This window comes from Amblyraja radiata, chromosome 18 (genome assembly GCF_010909765.2).
Source record: "Amblyraja radiata isolate CabotCenter1 chromosome 18, sAmbRad1.1.pri, whole genome shotgun sequence".
Lineage (NCBI taxonomy): Eukaryota > Metazoa > Chordata > Chondrichthyes > Rajiformes > Rajidae > Amblyraja > Amblyraja radiata.
Window position 1 is genome coordinate 46,918,316 of NC_045973.1, and position 21,732 is coordinate 46,940,047.

The 21,732-nt window shown below is 43.4% G+C and overlaps 1 protein-coding gene across 1 annotated transcript in view; it reads right to left on the bottom strand.

Annotated features, from left to right (window-relative positions):
- Positions 1–840: 840 nt before the first annotated feature.
- The window catches only part of tnnc1 (troponin C1, slow skeletal and cardiac type), a 34,966-nt gene continuing 14,074 nt past the window's right edge, over positions 841–21,732 (bottom strand). Inside the window, exons 2-6 of the mRNA XM_033037285.1 lie at positions 15,923–15,953; positions 15,683–15,829; positions 7,050–7,164; positions 3,061–3,197; positions 841–956 (exon numbers count right to left, since the gene is read on the bottom strand). Coding sequence (XP_032893176.1) covers positions 925–956; positions 3,061–3,197; positions 7,050–7,164; positions 15,683–15,829; positions 15,923–15,953 — 462 coding nt within the window. The 3' untranslated portion in view covers positions 841–924. The remainder of the gene's footprint in view (positions 957–3,060; positions 3,198–7,049; positions 7,165–15,682; positions 15,830–15,922; positions 15,954–21,732) is intronic.

The following is a 21,732-nucleotide window of genomic DNA, read 5'->3' on the forward strand; positions in this document are numbered from 1 at the left end:
GTTCTTCAGAATTTGCTGGAATTATGATTCCATCTAATTAATTTAATTTATTATGGATTTGGTGGACTAAAAATGTTCAGAAAAAGTTGCAAAATGTGATTTCTAAAATCAAATTGTTTCCTCAATTTTCATGCAGGTCATGATATGGCAATTACATTTGATTCAGATTATGCAATTTCCAAACCTGCAGCTTTTTTTAAATTGCTGAGTTATTGTTGGATAGATATTACAAGTAATTTTTTTTAAATGCATGTGAGTGTTAAATGGAGGCGATCTTTTTTTAATAAAATCTATTTGAGAATTTTGGGGGCTTTACATTGACAAGTGTATTTTTTTCTATGAAAATGCAGTTGCACAGTTGTCCCTATTACTATTTCCCTCTGTTTTGGAATTTGAATTGACATCTTTACACCACAATGAACCTTTTATTTCCACGGTGCACTTAGGCTATGACATTTCTTTTAAATCTACATTATGATGATTAAATAACAAGAGTTGTTGCCCCATCAGTCAACAAAAAAAAGAACAATGAGATCACTGACTAAACAAATGAGTGATCCTTTTGAGAAATGACTTGACCCTGTCCATGTTTCAGACGTTATGTTGTGACAGTTGTGGATAAAGAGTCTGTTGCAACTCAATCTCAAGAGGTTTATATGAGGAGAGTAGGTTTATCCAAACATACACGATGCAACAGTGATTACAACTTTAATTCATCTTCAACAACTGCCATCAATTTATTTTGAAAGGCTACATGAAGCATTCAATTATGTACAATAAGTGAAAAAGTTCTATATTTATTGGAATGACCGGAAAAATCTTGGGCATGAGGGTTGTTTAGTTCTTCATGCTTGTTAGTGATGGACTAAAGAGGGTTCACAGCAAAGCAAGTAACTGGATTCCTGCCAATAATTCTACAAGATTTTACTCGACACCTTTCATGAACTCCAAGAATTCTGCAAAAGAAGAGCGTAAAATATTAAACTTCAGTTTTCATTTTTTCTTTAATTTTTCAAAGTGTGGAATCATAGCCATTCAACACAGTAACATACGCCTCAGCCCAGCATCCACACTGACCGCCAAACATCGATCTACACTAACATTCTTCCTCTTCCTTACCCCTTACACCAAACTCCCCTTCTCCCACCCACCAACATAGGGTTCATTGGGCAATGTAACCAGCACATCTTAGGCAAATGGAAGGAAACCCATGCAGCCACAGGGAGAAGGTACATATTCCACACTGATGGTACCCATGGTCCACTTTAAGCCTGGGTCACTGAGGTTCGCAGCCGCCCAGTTGCTATTGGTAAAAAATAGTAAACTTAATTGCAAAAATATTTTGGAACACAGTACTATCCCTATTTTATTTTCTAATTCTTCATGTGATAAAGTCCAGTGATAAAGCAATTTAAACCTTTAGAAATATTTATGAAATAAGAATATAAATTGAAAATGAGAGAGGTTTCGCTCAATAAATGGTACAACCCTCCCTTTGATTCCAAGCCCTCAGTTCTGGAGTTCTTTTCTGAAAAGGGCACTTTTTTGTGTTTACAATCCTAGTCCCAGGATAGCTTCAGTTTTCACAGTGGGCTCCTCCACATTCAAGCTTGGATTTTGTGGTCAATGGCAAAGCAATAGCACTCTCTGCTGACCTCGAAGAATATTGCCCACAGAGTTCCAGAGAGCTCAGTTGTATGGATTTCCCCTTAAGGACAGTTGTTGTCGGGAGCCAACTCCAGGGCGCATCTGACCCTCAAGTTGCCTGCGGCCACACAATAGACAATAGGTGCAGGAGTAGGCCATTCGGCCCTTCGAGCTAGCACCCCCATTCAATGTGATCATGGCTGATCATCCCCAATCAGTACCCCGTTCCTGCCTTCTCCCCATATCCCCTGACTCCGCTATCTTTAAGAGCCCTATCCAGCTCGCTCTTGAAAGCATCCAGAGAACCTGCCTCCACTGCCCTCTGAGGCTTAACTCACATTAAAAACTTCTCCATACTGCAAAGTATTGAGTACCATGTCTAAATTTTAAGTGAACATTTTAAATCATTGTGTCATACAAGTAGGATATAATGTGTAAAAAAAAAACTGATGAAGGAACTCAGTGGGTGAGAGCATCTGTGGATGGAAATGGACAGACGATGTTTCAGGATCAGGACCCTTCTACAGATTGACTGAGTAGAGGGGAGATAGCTGGGAGAAAAAGGTGTGGAACAAAAGCTGGCAACTGTTAGGTGGATCCAGATGAGGAGGGGTTGATTGGCTGATGAGTCAGGTGGGGAAGAGGAGGGTACATAAAGTAACCAAGGCTGGAGATGATGAGTGGAGAAAACAAAAGCTTGCAAATGGTGGAATCTGATAGAAGGTGAAGGTGGGGTGGTTTTCCACAAATTGGAGAGTTCCACATTCATGCCGTAGGGTTCGTTGGCTCCCTCAGTGGAATGTAGTGCGGTTCTTCTAGTTTGTGTTTGGCCTCAGTCTGGAGAGTGGAGGGGGCTGCGGACAGACAACTTGGCATGGGAGTGGGAAGTTGCAACCGGGGGCTCCAGCTAGCCCTGGCAAAGAGAACACAAGTGGTTTGGCAAAGTGGTCGACTAGTTACTCATGGTCTCACCGCTATGAATGCAATGGGACGAGGTTGGTGGAGGCGCATGTAATCTGTCTCATCCGGAAGAGATGTTGGGTCCCTGAATAGAGATGAGGGAGGAGATATAGGAACAGGTGTTGCACCTCCTGTGGTCGCAGAAGAAGTGCGTGGCGAAGAAAGTCATGGAGAGAGTAGTTTCTGCTGAAAGCAGAAGGCGTTAGGGGGAGAAGATAGGCTGCTGATGAGATTGCATCATAATATGTTCTGAATGAATCATTGTGTAGATCTGCTTGAATATCAAATGCCTGCCTGAGATGACCCAAGATTCTGGGAAAGAAGCCAAAATGCTTCTAGTTCAAAAATTTGGGAATATTCAGGAGCAAAATAAATCTAAGGCATTATTTCAGTTGTCATCGAACAAATAAAAGGCTGTGGCCTGTAAAGAGATAAATTGGTTATGTAACTTACCATCATAATCTATTCTTCCATCACTATTTTTGTCACCATCTCGCATTAACTCTTCAATGTCATCTTCAGTAATACATTCACCTGTTTCCTCCAGCATGATCTTTAATTCTTCAATGTCAATGTAACCATCAGCATTTCTATTAACATATAAAGTCAGACCATATTATCATATTTCACTTGGGTAGCTTACACCCCGGCAGTATGAACATTGACTTCTCTAACTTCAAATAGCCCTTGCTTTCCCTCTCTCTCCATCCCCTCCCCCTTCCCAGTTCTCCCACCAGTCTTACTGTCTCTGACTACATTCTATCTCTGTCCTGCCCATCCCCTGACATCAGTCTGAAGAAGGGTCTCGACCCAAAACATCACCCATTCCCTCTTTCCAGAGATGCTGCCTGTCCCACTGAGTTACTCCAGCATTTTGTGTCTACCTTTGATTTAAACCAGCATCTGCAGTTCTTTCCGACACTTATTTTCTTAATTGTTTGATTACTTTGTACTGCCATTTTGAATCAAAATTAGAAGTAGTACGTGAGTAAAATCAATACCAATATTCAAGTTATTTATCCTAGTCTCAAGGGAGGAGGAGAGGTTGGGGTGGGGAATAGGTGCCATAGCTTAACATTAATTCTATGTTACAAATAAAATTAGTGAAATGTTGTTCAAATCTTTCTAGATTTTAATAGCGTAACTAAGGTAAACCTTGTTCTATTAGCAAAGGTCACCAAAATGGCCAGATTTAAGGTGATTAGCAAGAGAATTTGTAGGCACATTTTTCCAGCATCTGCAGTTCTTTCTTAAGCAAAAGAATTTGTGATAAGTTGAAAGATTTTTTTTAATACAGTGTGCAATGTGATCTGGAACGCACTGCCTCCAAGGACAGTGGAAGCAAATTCAGCAGAAACTTCCAAAAGAAACTAGCATAAATCCTTGGCATAGGAAATTTATAAGGCCCTTGTGAAAGGAATTTAGAAGTGAGACTAATTTGGTAGGTATTTCAAAGAACTGGCACAGGAATGACAAGCCAAACAACGACCATATCTGCTGTATGATTCCATAATTCAAATTAAACATGAAAAGTATATGTGTAGGAAGGAATGTAAGAATCGCAGAGGGGGAAGCAGTGAGAGAAGGGTTCCGACACAAAATGTCACCCATTCTTTTTCTCCAGAGAAGCTGCCTGACCCACTGATTTACTCCAGCACTTTGAGTCTCTCTTTGGTGAAAAACTATATTGCAAATCCGAATGGAAATCAAAAAACAGTAGGAAAACTAAAATAAAAGGCAGAAAATGCTGGAAACATCTCAGCAGATCAGGCAACATCCACCGGAGAAATGGAAAAATAATATTAAAACTAAAGATGTATTATTTCTCCTTCCACAGATATTACCCGACCTCATTGATTCATAGTCGTAGAGAGATACACTGTAGAAACAGGACCTTTGGTTCACCAAAGCTGCACTGACCATCCAGCACCCCTTTTTACCCTAATCCTACCCTAACCCATTTGATTCTCCTCACATTCCCATCAATTATTGAATGTTTTTGTCTTTATTGCAAGTCTGAACGAATGACTGGAAGTTCAATGAACAAGCACAAACAAGGAAATGCCAATGTCTGGCACTGGCAGTCATTGTTTATCCATATACCCGCCACTGTGATTTAGAGAACATCCATTTTCCAGACAATTATCCAGATTGCTCCATTTACTTCCCATCATGTTGGCAGCTCCAATGCTGCAAACTAAATGTTGAGTTGCTGTACATGGATTCTTCCATATTGATTCTTGGAAGAACCCAGGATGATTTTGGCAATCACCATGTAATGAGTCCATGTCTTTATGTTTGTACATAAAAGATCCCAACACAACAGTTGGTATAATTTATGATCCATTCATTTCTGATGCCATGTATCATATTCTCAGTTCAATCTGGGGTGAACAAGGCTGGATTTTGCAGGCACCAAGCATTTATTGCACTTTTGCAAGTCCTTTGACAACTACAAAGTCAACAATTAATTAAAATCTTGCTCCTCTAACAAGGTGTCCGTGGCCAGTGTGCATAACAACAATGTGACAGAGAGATTTGCCTTTGTTGTAGCACCAAGTGTTGACAATATCTATTCCACTGAAGTCAATAGAACAGAAAGGAAAGCAAAGATTTATAAGTGACATCCCATATTCTCACCCCCATACAGCGTTGCAAACAGACACAAATCTATCCTTTGTCTCTAAATAATTAGACTGAAGAATTGTTAATGAACAGTACAGACTGACCCAGGAAGTGTTCAAATATTTTATTTTATTTCAAATTAAGGGCAGAAAGTGAAATAAACAAAGAGGAAGGGAGAAGAATTAAATTAAGAGAGGCGTGATGGACAAAGTTAGTATTATTAAATCTTTTAATCCTAATTAAAATCTAAAGAAATGTGACATCAGAGAAGATCATTTTCATTACTAGAGGATGAGTCGGAGGACATTAAAACAATTAAGATGTAGTTAGATACGTTTAAAACTTACCTTCAATGAAATTGACACTTGCGTGCTTTGAAATTACAATTGTAAAATAAACTGTAAGGAAGTTTTTCAACTTAATATGATCTTGTGCATTTGTACACCATATTTCTTAATGTATCACTCAAGCGCACATTTTGGAAGAATGGAGGAATACAGTCCATAATTTTTCGTTACAAGGTTAGAGGACCATCTTCCGGAAGTGGCGGCGCTGCCCTGGCAGCAGCGGCTCGCCTGCAGTCCGTTTGTTTTTACTTTTTTGTGTTGTTTTTTTCGTTTTGTCTAGTTAAGTTTTTGGTTTTTAGGTTGTGTTTATGTGGGGGGGGTTGAAACGGGGCTTGCTGTCTCTCCCTTCGGGGGAATGCGACTTTTTTGTCGTATCCCCCTTCTCTGCCTCCGTCTGCGCTGAGGCCTAATGGCGGAGCTGGCGACCTCGAGACTCCGGAGGCAGAGCCAGTCAGGACTTGCCCTGGGCTCGCTCCCGTGAGGGCGGTCCAGCTCGGGGCTGGAACGGCGCTCCCGTGAGGGGCTGTGACGCTCCCGTGAGGGCGGCCTGGCGCGGGGCTGAGACTCTCCCGTGAGGGGCTGTGGCGCTCCCGTCGGGGCGGCCCAGCCCGAGGGTGGAACGGCGCTCCCGTCGGGGCGGCCCAGCTCGAAGGAGGTACGGCGCTCCCGTCGGGGCGGCCCAGCTCGAAGGAGGTACGGCGCTCCCGTCGGGGCGGCCCAGCTCGAGGGAGGAACGGCACTCATGCGAGGGCGATCCGGCTCGGGGCTGGAACGGTGCTCCGGTGGCTGGGACAGCGTTCTGGCGGCGGTGACCTGAGTCTGGGGTTTGGCCGCGGGCCAGCGGCTGCGTCCGCTGGACTGGAGGGCGGCAGCTTCGACCACCCCGGGCCGCGGTGTTTGAGCCGGCCCGTTTGCGGGGTTGGGTGAGCCGCGGGACTGTTTGTACCATCGCCCGGTGGGGTATCGCCTCAGCACAGAGGGAGAAGAGGAGGGAAGAGACTGCAGCCCTAAGATTTTTGCCTCCACCACAGTGAGGAGGTGCTTGGAGGACTCACTGTGGTGGATGTTAATTTGTGTTTAGTGTTGTTTATTATTGTATTATTGTATGTATGACTGCAGGCATGAAATTTCGTTCAGACCGTAAGGTCTGAATGACAATAAAGGAAATTCTAATTCTAATTCTAATTCTAATTCTAATTCTAGAAATGAACTGACTTGCATGTTAATAATGGCATCCACTGCTAGTTTACCAATTATTTATAAAATGCTTCTTAAGTATCCATTTTCACTGAACCAACTGGTTCTAAATGAATGAAAATCTATAGATTACTCTCTGTTGAGTTAAAATGATTTTGTGAACAGCATTTTCATTTTATTACCCAAGTTAATAACTGCACATAGGAGTGGGGATATAACATCCAGGAAAGCAAAAGGGAGTTTACATGTATATTTCAAGCCATGAATACTTACTTATCAAACATTCGAAACAGATCTGCCAGTTCTTCTTCTGATTTTCCTTTGCTATCATCTTTCATACATCTCACCATCATGACCAAGAACTCATCAAAGTCAACAGTACCACTGCCTAAATGAAAAACAAAAATTGGAAATATTTTCAATGAACGTATATTGCAGAAAAAAAATGAAGCTACAAAATACATTATTAATGCTTCATTAAAAGGTGAAATTTACAACTAAAAATGTACAGTATCAATTTGCTACTTTACATCCTTGTATACTTACCCAGTTCCCAGGCATATTAATACAAACATAGTTATAAGGAGTATTTTAACTTCAACACACAGATAACAGAATATTTTACTTTTTTTTTCAATTTGGTCCAAAGCAGTAGCTGAAGATGTTGACAGATAGACTGTTAAAAAAGTAAGACACTATGGAATAATTGATGTGCTGAAGTTTAGTTTAAAGACTAAGTGCAGACCTGTTGGGTCTGCTCCCCCAACCCGTAGCCCCCAAGGGAGACGTGGTCCTCCAACTCAAGCCGTTCCCGAACGTAAGATTCCAGCGCTCCCCTTGCCTCCCTCAGCCGTGCTCTTTAAAAAAAAATCCAATTGCACTTGTCCTGCGTGTTGTAATAACAATTCGCCCTCCCTCTGCTAGTCGAGCCATTGTGATGTCATCAATTGAAGCTGGTTGGTTTGAAATTCAAGGTATTTTGATTTTTTTTAAACATTAATCAGTAATGTCGAGAAATAAAGCATAAAATGTTCAATGAAAGTTCCCTCTGTCTAGAGGGGGGGAATGTGAATCAGAATATGTAAAAATCTTGTGAAAGTTGGCATTTTTAAAGCTTTAATCGCAAATATCATGTCAAAAGTAGGATGAAATCTTCACTGAGGTTGATCACGGCTAGCAGAGTCACTGTGACGTCATCAGTTGAAGCTGGTGGTTTTATTTTCAATCTCTTTTGACTTTTTTTAAGACTTTTAATCAGTAATGAATCGAGAATAAGTCGATAAATAAAGCATAAAATGTTCAGATAAGGTAATCCCGGCCTTGAGGGGAAAAATGTAAATCGGAATATGTAAAAATGTCATCGTTACCGCGAAGTGTTTTTGCGAAGATATAAAGACAACCACATATACACACACACACACACACATATACACATGTACAAGATCAGAGTTTTAATAAGTACTAGACCAAGTGCAGACCCGTTGGGTCTGCTTCCCCAACGCACCCGTTCCCTGCCCTTAGCCCCCACAGGAGGCACTGTCCTCCAACTCAAGCTATTCCCGAACTAAGACTCCAGCACTCCCCTGGCCTCCTTCAGCAGTGCTATTTAAAATAACTTCCAATTGCACTTGCCCTGCGTGTTGCAATAGCAATTCGCCCTCCCCCTTCTAGTCTGTCTATTGTGACGTCATGAGTTCAAGCTGCCATTGTGACATCATCATTGGAAACTGGTTGGTTTGAAATTCAAGGTAATTAATCAGTAATAAGTCGAGAAATAAAGCATGTTCAGTGAAAGTGATCTCTGCCTCGAGGGGAAAATGTGAATTAGAATATGTAAAAATCTTGTGTAAGTTGGCATTTTCAAAGCTTTAATCGTGAATAACGTGTCATCATTGAGGCTGATCACTGCTAGCTGAGCCATTGTGACGTCATCATTTGAAGCTTGTTGTTTTCAATTTTAAAGTCTTTTGACTTAATCAGTAATGAGTCGAGAATAAGTCGAGAAATAAAACATGAAATGTTCAGTAAAGGTGATGCCGGCCTCGACGGGAAAAATGTCAACCGGAATATGTAAAAATGTAATCGTTACCGCGTAGTGTTTTCGCGAAGATCTAAAGACAACCACATATACACACTAACAAGATCAGAGTTTTAATAAGTACTAGACCAAGTGGGACCCGTTGCAGGGGGGGGGGGAGGGGGGGGTGGCCTGAAGCGTCACACAACCTAACCACCCCCACACAAACACACTAACCACACCCCACGCACACACACTAACCCCCCCTCCCTTGTTACTATATGAATATTATTCATTCGCTTCTTTTACCCCATCCCTGCCCTATCCACTCACGCCTAGCTCCCAACTGCACAGGCGCAGCTAGAGAGGGAGAGGGAGGGGGGTAGAGAGAAATGGCAGAGAGAGAGAGAGAGGGCAGAATGAGAGGGCAGAGAGAGAGAGAAAGGGCAGAGAGGGAGAGAGAGGGAAGAGAGAGAGAGGGCTGAGAGTGAGAGAGAGAGGGCTGAGAGAGAGAGAGAGAGAGAGAGGGCAGAGAGAGAGAGAGAGGGCAGAGAGAGAGAGGGCAGAGAGAGAGAGTGCAGAGAGGGGGAGAGAGGGGGAGAGAGAGGGGGAGAGAGAGTGGGAGAGAGAGGGGGAGAGCGAGGGGGAGAGAGAGGGGGAGAGTGAGAGGGGGAGAGAGAGGGGGAGAGAGAGGGCTGAGAGAGAGAGAGAGAGAGAGAGGGCAGAGAGAGAGAGGGCAGAGAGAGAGAGGGCAAAGAGAGAGAGGGCAAAGAGAGAGAGGGTAGAGAGAGAGAGGGCAGAGAGGCAGGGAGAGGGGAGCTTGCTGCCTTTTGGAGCTGGGGTTTCCGGGTGTCCACTGTCTTTTGGAGCTGAGGTTTCTGATTTTCGACGCTTTTGAATAACCCGGGGGGTTACGTCGCTCAAAGCGCGTGGAAGATTCTGTGTGTGAGATGGCACGGAGCAGACCCATTGTGATGTCGTCAGTGAAAGCCGATCGTTTTAAATTCAATGTCTTTTGACGATTTTCAACTATAATCTGCAATAAGTCGAGAAATAAAGGATGAAATGTTCAGATAAGGTTATCCCAGCCTCGACGGGAAAAATGTCAACCGGAATATGTAAGAATGTTATCGTTAAGGGTGGGTGGCGCGACTCACGTCGCAGCGGCCTCTGCAGTCCGTCTGTCATTTTATTTTTTTTGTCGCGTTTGAATGTAGTTTAAAGTGCTTTTTTAAAAACTGGGTATGTGTGTGGGGGCGGGGGGAACTTTTGAAATCTTTCCCCTGCACGGAGAACCCAACCTTTTCTCTGTCGGGTCTCCGTTGTCGTTGGGGCCTAGCACCGTGGAGCGGCCTCCAACCGGACCGACCTGGGTCTCCAGTCACGGAGCTGCGGACTTACCCACCATCGCGGAGCTGGCCGAGTTCGGAGCGGGAGGAGCTGTGGTGGCGCGCGGCTGCGACCCAACCCCGGAGATTCGGAGGCTCCAACCGCAGGTCTGGTGGACGGTGACACCGGGAGCCCGCGGGTCCCTGCGGGGTTGAAAATTACCTGGAGCGGGGCCTTACATCGCCCAGCGCGGCTTTAAATGGCCGTGGGTCTTGCTAATGCACGCCGTGGGCTCCAACACCAAGACCCGGGGCGCGGCCTTGCATCACCCGGCGCGGCTCTAATGGCCGCGGGACACTTACCATCGCCCGACGGGGGCTTTGACTCTGATATCGGGAGGAGAATGAGGAGTGCAGGGGAGAGATACGACTTTGCCTTCCATCACAGTGAGGAGGAGATTCACTGTGATGGATGTTTGTGTAAATTGTGTTGTGTCTTGGTTCTTTTTCTTGTGTGTATGACTGCTGAAACCAAATTTCATTGTATCATTGTATTGTATCATATTTTTGGTCATTGCTTTTAATTTTTCCAATTGAGATTTTAGGAAATATGTTGAGTTAATTCAGTACAGTATGATTACTGTGGAAAGAACAGATTTTGAACAATGTACTGTGCAAGGTTGTAATTGTGAATTTGTGAGTTTATCAATGGAGTACAACATTACTTCCATCCCATCGGGTGAATATTATTTCACCTTACGGGTACTTCATGTTGGGGTTGGAGCAAGGCTAGTGGGTGAATTGCAGATTACTGAGGGTGAAAATATTACACCACTTTCTCAAAATAAAAATAGGCTACACACCTTGAGATACACATCCCATTCACTGTTGTTATTGAATAAAGCCACTGGAAATCTATTTTTGTGCATTCTGGGTTTCAAAGGGAGGGAATGTGATTGTAAGGCACCATGGTCAAAGAGATTATCAGAAAGTTGGCAAATGTAAACAAAGTTCATTTGATCACGAGACTCCGTTTTTGCAGAGCTAGCTGCAGATTTTTGGGGGCCTGTACTTGTTTTTTGAAAGAAGCTAGTTAAAGATGGAAAAAAGTTAGCAAACAATTAACTGAATATCAGATTTAAGTTTTTTAACATTTTTGACGAATACGTCGATGCGTATGCTGAGCGCTTATAATAATGCAGGTCACATTGAAACTGATTACTGTTCGTTCATGAGTGGAAAATCTCACTTCTGACCTTATTTTTAAAGGAGGTGCTTTCATGAAGAACTGAGGAACTGTCCTGCAACATTTATGAAACTGAGATCACTGGTCTCTATACCACATATTCTATTAGTTAAGAGGTAGATTATGTCCACAAACAGCAAGACCCAGACAATATCATGTCAGGGTGTTGGTGGGTAGTAGTAGTTAGTAACCATCGATCAATAGACAATAGACAATAGGTGCAGGAGTAGGCAATTTGGCCCTTCGAGCCATTGGGGATGATCAGCCATTCAATGTGATCATGGCTGATCATCCCCAATCAGTACCCCGTTCCTGCCTTCTCCCCATATCCCCTGACTCCGCTATTTTTAAGAGCCCTCTCTCTTGAAAGCATCCAGAGAACCCGCCTCCACTGCCCTCTGAGGCAGAGAATTCCACAGACTCACCACTCTCTGTGAGAAAAAGTGTTTCCTCGTCTCCGTTCTAAATGGCTTACTCCTTATTCTTAAACTGTGGCCTTAAACTGATCACCTGCACACTTCCATATTATCCCAGTTTCGCATCCTGCACTCTGGAGGCAATTCATAGAACCCAATTAACCTACAAACCTGCACTTCTTTGGAACGTGGGAGAAAACTGGAACACTCAGAGAGAACCCACACGGTCACAGGCAGAACGTACAAACTCTGTACAAACAGCACCCGTGGTCAGGTTTGAACTGGGGTCTCTGGCGCTGTATGGCAGCAACTCTACCGCTGTGCCAATGTGCCACCCCAGTCGTTCCTAACATAAGCATACAAATAGTCTGTTCCTGGTTGGGCCAACCTCAGGTGGGCACTTACAGTATCCATTAAATGGAGAACAGCTGTGGGGGATGATTACAAATTATATAATTTATATTTACAGATTATCTAAAATGTTTTTTAAATATTTCAATGTGTTTTGTACAGAAACTAAATGGTCAAACGTCATAAAGCCATACAGGTTTATCATCTCAACTTGCCCATGCTGATCAAGATGCCCTATCTATGCTAGTCCCGTCTGCTCATGTTTGGCCCATATACCTCTACCTATCCTATCCATGTACGTGGTCCAAATGCCTTTTAAATGTTGTTATAATACCTGACTCAATGATCTCCTCTGGCAGCTTATTCAATATACCCACCACTCTCTGTGTGAAAAGGTTGCCCCTCAGGTTCCTATTAAATCTTTCCTCCTCACCTTAAACCTATGTCCACTGGTTCTTGATTCCCCTACACTGGGTAAATGTCTATGTGAATTCAACCAATCTTTTTGTCTTATGATCTTATACACCTTTACAAAATCAGCCTCCTGTACTCCAAGCAATGAGGCTTGCCCAATCTCTCCATATAACTCAGGCTCTCAATTCCTGACACCATCCTTGTAAATCTCCTCTGCACTCTCCCTAACTTAACAACACCCTTTCTATAGCAGTGACCAACACTGAATAACAATGCTTCCATGCTTCAAATGTGGCCTCGCCAACAACTGTAACATAGCATCCCAACTTTTATACTCAGTAGATAGACACAAAACCCAGCAGGACAGGCAGCATCTCTGGAGAGAAGGAATGGGTGATGTTTCGAATTGAGACCCTTCTACAGACATACTCAGTACCAATCAGTACCCTGATGAAGGCCAATGTACCAAAAGCCCTTTTGACCACCCAGTCTACCAGTGATGCCACTTTTAGGGAAGTATGTACTTGCACTCCTAGATCCCTCTGCTCTACAACACTCCCCAGCCACCTGCCATTCACTGTGAAGTCCCTGCCCTGGTTTGACTTCCCAAAATGCAACACCTCGCACTTGTCTGCATTAAACTCATTAACCATTCCTCAGCCTACTTGCTGAGATGAGCAAGATCTGGCTATAATTTTTGATAACCATTTTCACTATCTATGACACTATCCACTTTAGTGTCATCTGCAAACTTACTAATCATGCCTTGCACATTCTCATCCATAGCACTTATATAAACAATGGGCCTAGCACTGTTCCCAGAGGCACCCCGCTTAGACACAGGCCTCCAGTCCGAAAAACAATCTTCCACCATCATCCTCTGGTTACTTTCATGAAGCCAATTCTCCATCCAGTCAGCTAACTCTTCCTGGATCCCATACGATCTATCCCTCTGGAGCGGCCTGCCATGCAGGACCTCATCAAATGCCAACGAAGCTAATAACCACTCAATATGGTTTGTCAGGCTAATCCACACGTGGAAATATTACAGCTCAGATTTTGTAGAAAAATGTCACTATATCTGTTCAAAACAGATAATGTTCCTGCGTGTAACTTGAGTGAGTTTGTATTTATTTTAATCTAGTTTTTTTAAATTATACAGAATGATCAATGTGGTTCAAATTGATAAATATTTTGATTTTTTAGTCAAACAACATTTATTGGATTTGTTTGTAACTCCATAACAGGCTCAATGGTAATGCTATCTTATTCTCTTTACTTATTTCAGTGGAATGCTGTTCAGACCACCATTAAACATTTGCATTTTATATATGTAATATTTTACACTAAGAAAGGTTTGTAAACACCTGTTTTGTTAACAGATCAAGACTCTCTCAAGATGATTCTGAAGATTGACAAGAGTAACGCTCTGTGGGGGAATTTGGAAATTACTGCAGAAACAAGGAACTGCAGACGCTGGTTTACAACAAAATACACAAAATGCTGGAGTACCTCAGCGGGTCAGGCAACATCTCTGGAGAACATGGATAGGTGACATTTCGGATCGGGACTCTTCTTCAGACTGATTGTATGGGGAAGGGAGGGATAGAAAGCTAGGAGAGGTGAGGGGCAGGACAAAGCGGGGCAGCCGAGGGGGAGTTTAGATAGGCAGGTGGTTGGACAAAGGCCAGGGAGTAAACAAAGTCTGTGACTAAAGGATTGAAGAGTTGCAAATTATAAAGCAGGTGGAGGTGCGGAGAAGGAATAGGTGCAAGTCCAGGTGGGGCACTGGGGAGTGAGGGTAGGGGTATGTAAGGTACCTAAATTGGAGAATTCACTGTTTATATCGTTGGGTTGTAAGCTACACAAGTGGAATACGAGGTGCTGTTCCCCCAGTTTGCGTGTGGACTCACTATGGCAATAGCTTCCAAAAAGTTCAGTGAATGGGTAGGAGAGTTAAAATGGTTTGCAACCGGGAGATCCAGTAGGCCTAGGTAGACAAAGCGCAAGTGCTCGAAATGGTTGCCGTGTCTATGCTTGGTTCACTGCACCTACATTCTGGTGTTGTATTTTAAGTGATGAAGAAAATTACTTTTAATTTCTTGCAACATTGATAGTGAACATGGATTGCTCTGAATCACTTCATATTGTTCCTCAGTCATTTATGCCTCCGTCTGACATGGGATTTCAATTTGTATGTACATTTTGACAGTTATCATGCGAGTGAAAGTCCAGGAAAGGGTACAGGCTTTGATAAATATATTTTTAAGGGGAGCATAAATTTTTCTTCCAGAAACGTTGCATGTTAACTTTGCAAAGCTCTGAATTACTTTTTTTTTTAGAACAAAAAGCAATGGGATGATTATCCATTTCTTCTCCAAGACAAGTACCTGGGCATTCTCATGGTGAATAAGCTGAGATGAGAAATGTACTACATTGAAACCAGGACCATGAGGATTTAGATGAATTACGCCCCAATGTTCACAAGGCCAACAGTTAGAAACATGGAAACATAGAAAATAGGTGCAGGAGGAGGCCATTCTGCCCTTCGAGCTAGCACGGCCATTCATTGTGATCTACCTTCTCCCCATATCCCTTGACTCCACTAGCCCCTAGAGCTCCATGTAACTCTCTCTTAAATCCATCCAGTGACTTGGCCTCCACTGCCCTCTGTGGCAGGGAATTCCATAAATTCACAACTCTCTGGGTGTAAACGTTTTTTCTCACCTCAGTCTTAAATGGCCTCCCCTTTATTCTAAGATGTCAAATGTCTGTTGTTCCAAAAGCAAATAATAATGTTATAATTCACAAAAAGGATGTAATTGAATCCTAAATGCTTAAAAAGGATACCAATATGCTCCTCAATAAGTATTAGGATGCCAGTTGAGTGTGGCATTGTTTTAAATTTATATCGTAAACATTAAATTTAAAGTGGGGAAGGAACTGCAGATGCTGGTTTACACCGAAGATACAAAATGCTGGAGTAACTTAGTGGGACAGGCAGCACCTATGGATATAAGGAATGGGTGACGTTTTGGGTCGAGACCCTTCTTCAGACTGAGAGTCTAAAATGTAACATGTTTACAGTGCTAAATAATTCTAACAGATGATACAACAATAATTCACATTTGTACCATCTTCATCGACTTCATCAATCATCTCCTGCAGTTCCTCCGGTGTGGGGTTCTGACCCAACATGCGCATCACTTTACCCAGCTCCTTGGTGCTAATGCACCCATCTTCAGCATCCTGCACAAAAATATCAAAAGCTGCCCTGAATTCTGAAAAAAAAACAAGAAATACCTCAGTTCCTGCTAATTTAACCATTACTTCAAATTGCTCTTCATTTTCCTCAATGATTTATGGCTCCTTACCATTCTTCTGCTCCTCGGTCAGCTGCTCGACCTGCAGGGAAAAGACACAATGGATAAGTTCCACAGACACTACTGAAGCAAAAACTGAAAGTTAAATGCTTCACTCCATCATCTACCGAGACCCTCATCCATGTCTTTGTCAAGTCCATATTCAACATCTCCTGTTTATTCTTCTTAATCACACTGTCTATAGATTTCAGCTCATCTAAAATCCAACTGCACATGACACACGCTAATGATCAGATAATCTTACCCATGCTAACTTTCATTGAATCCACGTTCCACAATCTCAAAATGTTAAATCTTGTATGTGGCCTCCCTTTGTATGTCACTTCCTCCAGTTCTGCCACCCTCCAGGAATGTTATGATCTTCAATCTTTAGATTTTTGTGTATTCCATCTTTTGTTCCACCACTGGCAGCCTAACCTCCAACTGTCTAGACCTCCAAAGCATCTGGACCATTATCTGTAAACAATCACTAAGAAAGAACATTTTGGGACGACAGATGGCACAGTGGGCTAAGTGTTCGGCTGGCTACCGGAAGGTAGCCGGTTCGAATCCCGCTTGGAGTGCATACTGTCGTTGTGTCCTTGGGCAAGACACTTCACCCACCTCTGCCTGTGTGTGAATGTGTGTGAATGTGTGTGAGTGATTGGTGGTGGTCGGAGGGGCCGTAGGCGCAGAATGGCAGCCACGCTTCCGTCAGTCTGCCCCAGGGCAGCTGTGGCTACAGAAGTAGCTTACCACCACCGAGTGTGACTGAGGAGTGAATGAATAATGCGATGTAAAGCGCCTTGAGTATTAGAAAGGCGCTATATAAATCCCATCCATTATTATTATTATTATTTTAAGGAGGTCCTATCTAGAAGAGGTTGGGTGCGTCAGAGTCTTTGGACACAGATAAGGTTAAGCAGCCTTTAATTAACAATGATTTATCTGACTGAAACCTGCGTTAGTGTACACGGCCAGCGTGAGCCGTTGGGCACATTAGAAAAGAGCAATTTTTTGCAAGTTATGTCAGAATGATGTGGAAAATTTGGATTAAGTATCCAGACGTTTTCTACTGACACTCCAAGTATCGCTTCTCTTAGCAGTAAAGTTTTTTTAAGCAAAACATTTGCACCAAAACATGGTACTCTGCAGAGAACTGGAAATTATTTCTTAGTTAGACACATAATGCTGGAGTAACTCAGCGGGACAGGCAGCATCTCTGGATAGAAATAATGGGTGACGTTTCAATTCAAGATCATTCCTACTACATGATTTCTTAGCTGTTCTAAGTTAGTCTAGGAGATGTTCAAATAGTGGAACAAATTTTAACAAATGATGCTGCAATCAGTTGGAATTGTTAACTTCACACAAAACATCTCTTTGATATGTACACAGATCAAAATGTGAATCACAACCAAAAAATGACAAGATTCTCACCAACAACACCAATTAATCCTTTTATCAAATTGTAATTAGACAATTAATTCTGTGCATATTGCTCTGTTTAATCGAAACAACATTTGTAAATAGTGGATCAAAGCAAATTTCATTTGAGAGTTGTGGCTGTACTATATGGAGATTGCTTTTACATTATTCCATGTTAGATAACGAAACACTGCAAAACAAAGCACGTTGCCATCTAGTGCATGTTCAAAGGGAAATTGGAATATTGAAGCAGCAAAACATACGTTTAATACTGAAGTAGTTAATGTGCATATATTTGAAAACCTTTACCATTATTGACTATTCCATAACAGTTACTGTCTTTTTACCCTTTGAATTCTTCAGCGTGCTTATGCATTATATGCTTTGATTTTTTTTAACATGATTGTGAGAATGCAAGTAACATTCTCACAAAATCTTGAGACAGTGCTACCATGACCTTGCACATGAAACCTGAGTAAAAGTGAAAACTGTAGATCAAACAGTATTGCTGATATGATTCGTGTCAGAAGTAGGATTTGAACCCACGCCTCCAGTTGGAGTGAAGCCAGGATCACTGCCTTATGGCCCTTTTTGATAACCCACCTTCAATGGCCAGTTCATCTCGGACAGAAAAATAAGGCCGAACAGCAAGCAGAAGTGAATGCTGATTGCCAGGCCATCCGTGATTGATGCCAGGCCACCCGTGATTGATGCCAGGCCATCCGTGATTGATGCCAGGCCACCGTGATTGATGCCAGGCCATCCGTGATTGATGCCAGGCCATCCGTGATTGATGCCAGGCCATCCGTGATTGATGCCAGGCCACCGTGATTGATGCCAGGCCACCGTGATTGATGCCAGGCCACCGTGATTGATGTCAGGCCATCCGTGATTGATGCCAGGCCATCCGTGATTGATGCCAGGCCATCCGTGATTGATGCCAGGCCGCCCGTGATTGATGCCAGGCCACCCGTGATTGATGCCAAGCCATCCGTGATTGATGCCAGGCCACCCGTGATTGATGCCAGGCCACCCGTGATTGATGCCAGGCCACCCGTGATTGATGCCAGGCCACCCGTGATTGATGCCAGGCCACCCGGGATTGATGCCAGGCCACCCGTGATTGATGCCAGGCCACCCGTGATTGATGCCAGGCCACCCGTGATTGATGCCAGGCCACCCGTGATTGATGCCAGGCCACCCGTGATTGATGCCAGGCCACCCGTGATTGATGACCGAGGCCATCCGTGATTGATGCCAGGCCACCGTGATTGATGCCAGGCCATCCGTGATTGATGCCAGGCCACCGTGATTGATGCCAGGCCACCCATGATTGATGCCAGGCCACCCGTGATTGATGCCAGGCCACCCGTGATTGATGCCAGGCCATCCGTGATTGATGCCAGGCCACCCGTGATTGATGCCAGGCCACCCGTGATTGATGACCGAGGCCATCCGTGATTGATGCCAGGCCACCCGTGATTGATGCCAGGCCACCGTGATTGATGCCAGGCCACCGTGATTGATGCCAGGCCATCCGTGATTGATGCCAGGCCATCCATGATTGATGACCGAGGCCATCCGTGATTGATGCCAGGCCATCCGTGATTGATGCCAGGCCACCCGTGATTGATGCCAGGCCACCGTGATTGATGCCAGGCCACCCATGATTGATGCCAGGCCACCGTGATTGATGACCGAGGCGAGCATCTGCAGGGTGGCATCTACTGCCCTACGAACCCTCAAGGTATCCAGAGATGAAGGATGAGTGATATCAATTGCCAAGACGTCAAACGTGTCTATTTCTGATGTGTGCTGGGCGCTCGACCTCCTGGGAGCACGGGATAATGTGTCAGCCAGATACATGTGCTTACCCTGCTTGTAAGTGAGAGAGATATCAAACTTATGGAGCTGCAGCATCATTCTTTGCAGCCGTGCCGGAGCAGCATGTCTAGACTTGTTTAAAATGGTGACCAAAGGTTGGTGGTCGGCCTCTGCTGTAACAGCCTTGCCAAAAATGTAATCGTTGAATTTGACACATGCAAAGACTACTGCCAGTAATTCCTTCTTGATCTGAGCGTACCTCGTCGTGTCCGTCCTCTGTCCATAACACATCATTTGGGTCATCTGCATCATCATACTGAACCTGCCTCAATGGCACCGGCTCATTGACTGGCAGAATATGTCGTTGGTTTGTATGCTATCCAGGCAAATCATACAATATGTAAGTACAGTCAGGTAATGCAAGAGAGAAGAAACTGATTGCAGAATATAGTGTTACAGCTGCAGAGGAAGTGCAGATAAAAACAGTGCAAGAGCCACAATTAGGTAGATTGGGAGATTAGGTATTCAACCTTAGTGTATGAAAGGACTATGTAACAGTCTGATAACAGTGAGAAAGAGTCTGATGATACATACTTTCTAGCTGTTGGACCTTCCATCTGACAGGAGTGGTGAGGTGTGAGAAATATAGAAACATTAGTATATGAGAAACACACCTAAACTCACATGACACAAATATGGCAGATGAACTGAATACATTTTTTGTGTCAGTTTTCCCAGTGAAAGACACCAGTAACATGCCAGAAATTCAAGCGAGCCACAAGGCAGAAGTGAGTGCAGCTACTGAAAAGAAGGTGCTTCGCAAGTTGTAAGGTCTGAAGTTGGATAAGTCACCTGAACCAGATGGAGTACACCCTAGTTCTAAACAGGGCCGGATTTACGTATATGCTTCACAAGCCTCGAGATCTAGGGGGGGCTCGGCAGGGCCGGATTTCCCTATAGGCTTCATAGGTTGAAGCCTAGGGCCTCAAAATCTGGGGGGCCTCCGGCCAAGATGTTTTTTTCACAGAGTAAAATAAATCCCGAGAAAAAAAAAATTGGAGCGCTATCAGCGTTTCCGCTTTGACGGAAATGACCCGAAATTCTGGTTCCGGCCCACTGGAAGTTTTGAGGAAAAAAATGCGACCATCCTGCACAGTTGGGGGAAGCCGGTGATGCAGTAGCGACGCAAAATGACGCTGTCTCTTCGCGCGTGCGCTGCGGGCCCGGGCGGGTTCAGATCTCCATTTGCACTCCACACAATCACCTTGATGCCTCGTGTCTACCATAGATCCGAGGTGTCTACTCCAGGTAACTAGTGGAATATGGAGTTGCGGGAGTGCCTGTTTCTCCGGGCCGGGGGGGCTGCGGTGTCTGCGGCGCGGAGTCGGCGCCTTGCTGCGTGGGAGGGAGAGAGAGGGGGAGGGAGGGAGAGAGAGGGGGGATGTGAGAGGGGGAAAGGGGGGGTTGAGACAGAGGGGGGAGAGAGAGGGGGAGAGAGAGAGAGCGGAAGGGGGGAGGGGGGGAGAGAGAGATGGGGAGGGAGAGAGAGGTGGAGGGAGAGGGAGGGGGAAGGAGGGGGGAGCGGGAAAGGGGGATTATCTTTACTGAGATTGCAAAATTAAGGTAGGTTTTAGAGCAATTATATTTTCTCCACCATATGAATAATATCAAACAATTGGAACTGCTTTCTTTTCCATGATAACAATACTGACAAATATGTATTCCATAGTTTGCGACTTTCATTTTGCATCATATTTTTAATGTGCACACATTAACACAGTCGAATAGTAACAGGCAACCAAATCAACACACACAACATTTTCTAAAAAAAGGTTTTATTTACTGCAAAAACTTACGGTATTTTATTTACAGTGTTTGCATGCTCCTTTATTTTTTTTTAAATAATATTTTTATTAGAAGCATATATATATCATAATCAAAACACATTTTGTTTATCAATTACATATTGTTAATAGATGGGATTCCAGCTATCAAAGTAATAGGGGTCCTCATTTATCAATTGCATATTAACTCTGCTTCTATTTGGGTTTTCTTATAGATAGGGAGAAAGAAGGGAAAAAAACGATAAAAAAGAATAGAATAAATTACCGATAAAACAACTTTGGAGATAGGTCCGTAGATTATAAAACATTCATCTAATCCTGGGTTCAAGCTTCAGTCAGGCTTCCGTGCCGGACCAATTTACCCTTTCAAAAAATCAATAAATGGAAACCATATTCTAGCAAATAATTCTTGTTTGTCAATTAAGACAAGTCTAGTTCTTTCCAAATGTAAGGTCTCCGTCATCTCCATAATCCACATTTTAATTGTGGGGGTTGTTGGATTTTTCCAAAATGTTAATATTAATTTTTTCCCAATTATTATACTATAATCAAGGAAGTTTCTTTGGCTTGTTGTAAGTTTTAGGGTTTGTTCTGATATTCCTAATATTATTCGTTTTGAGTCGGGATCCAATTGGGTATTAACAACTTCAGAAATTATTCTAAAAATATCCGTCCAGAGATTTTTGATTTTTATACAATTTACAAAAGTATGAGTTAAATTAGCCT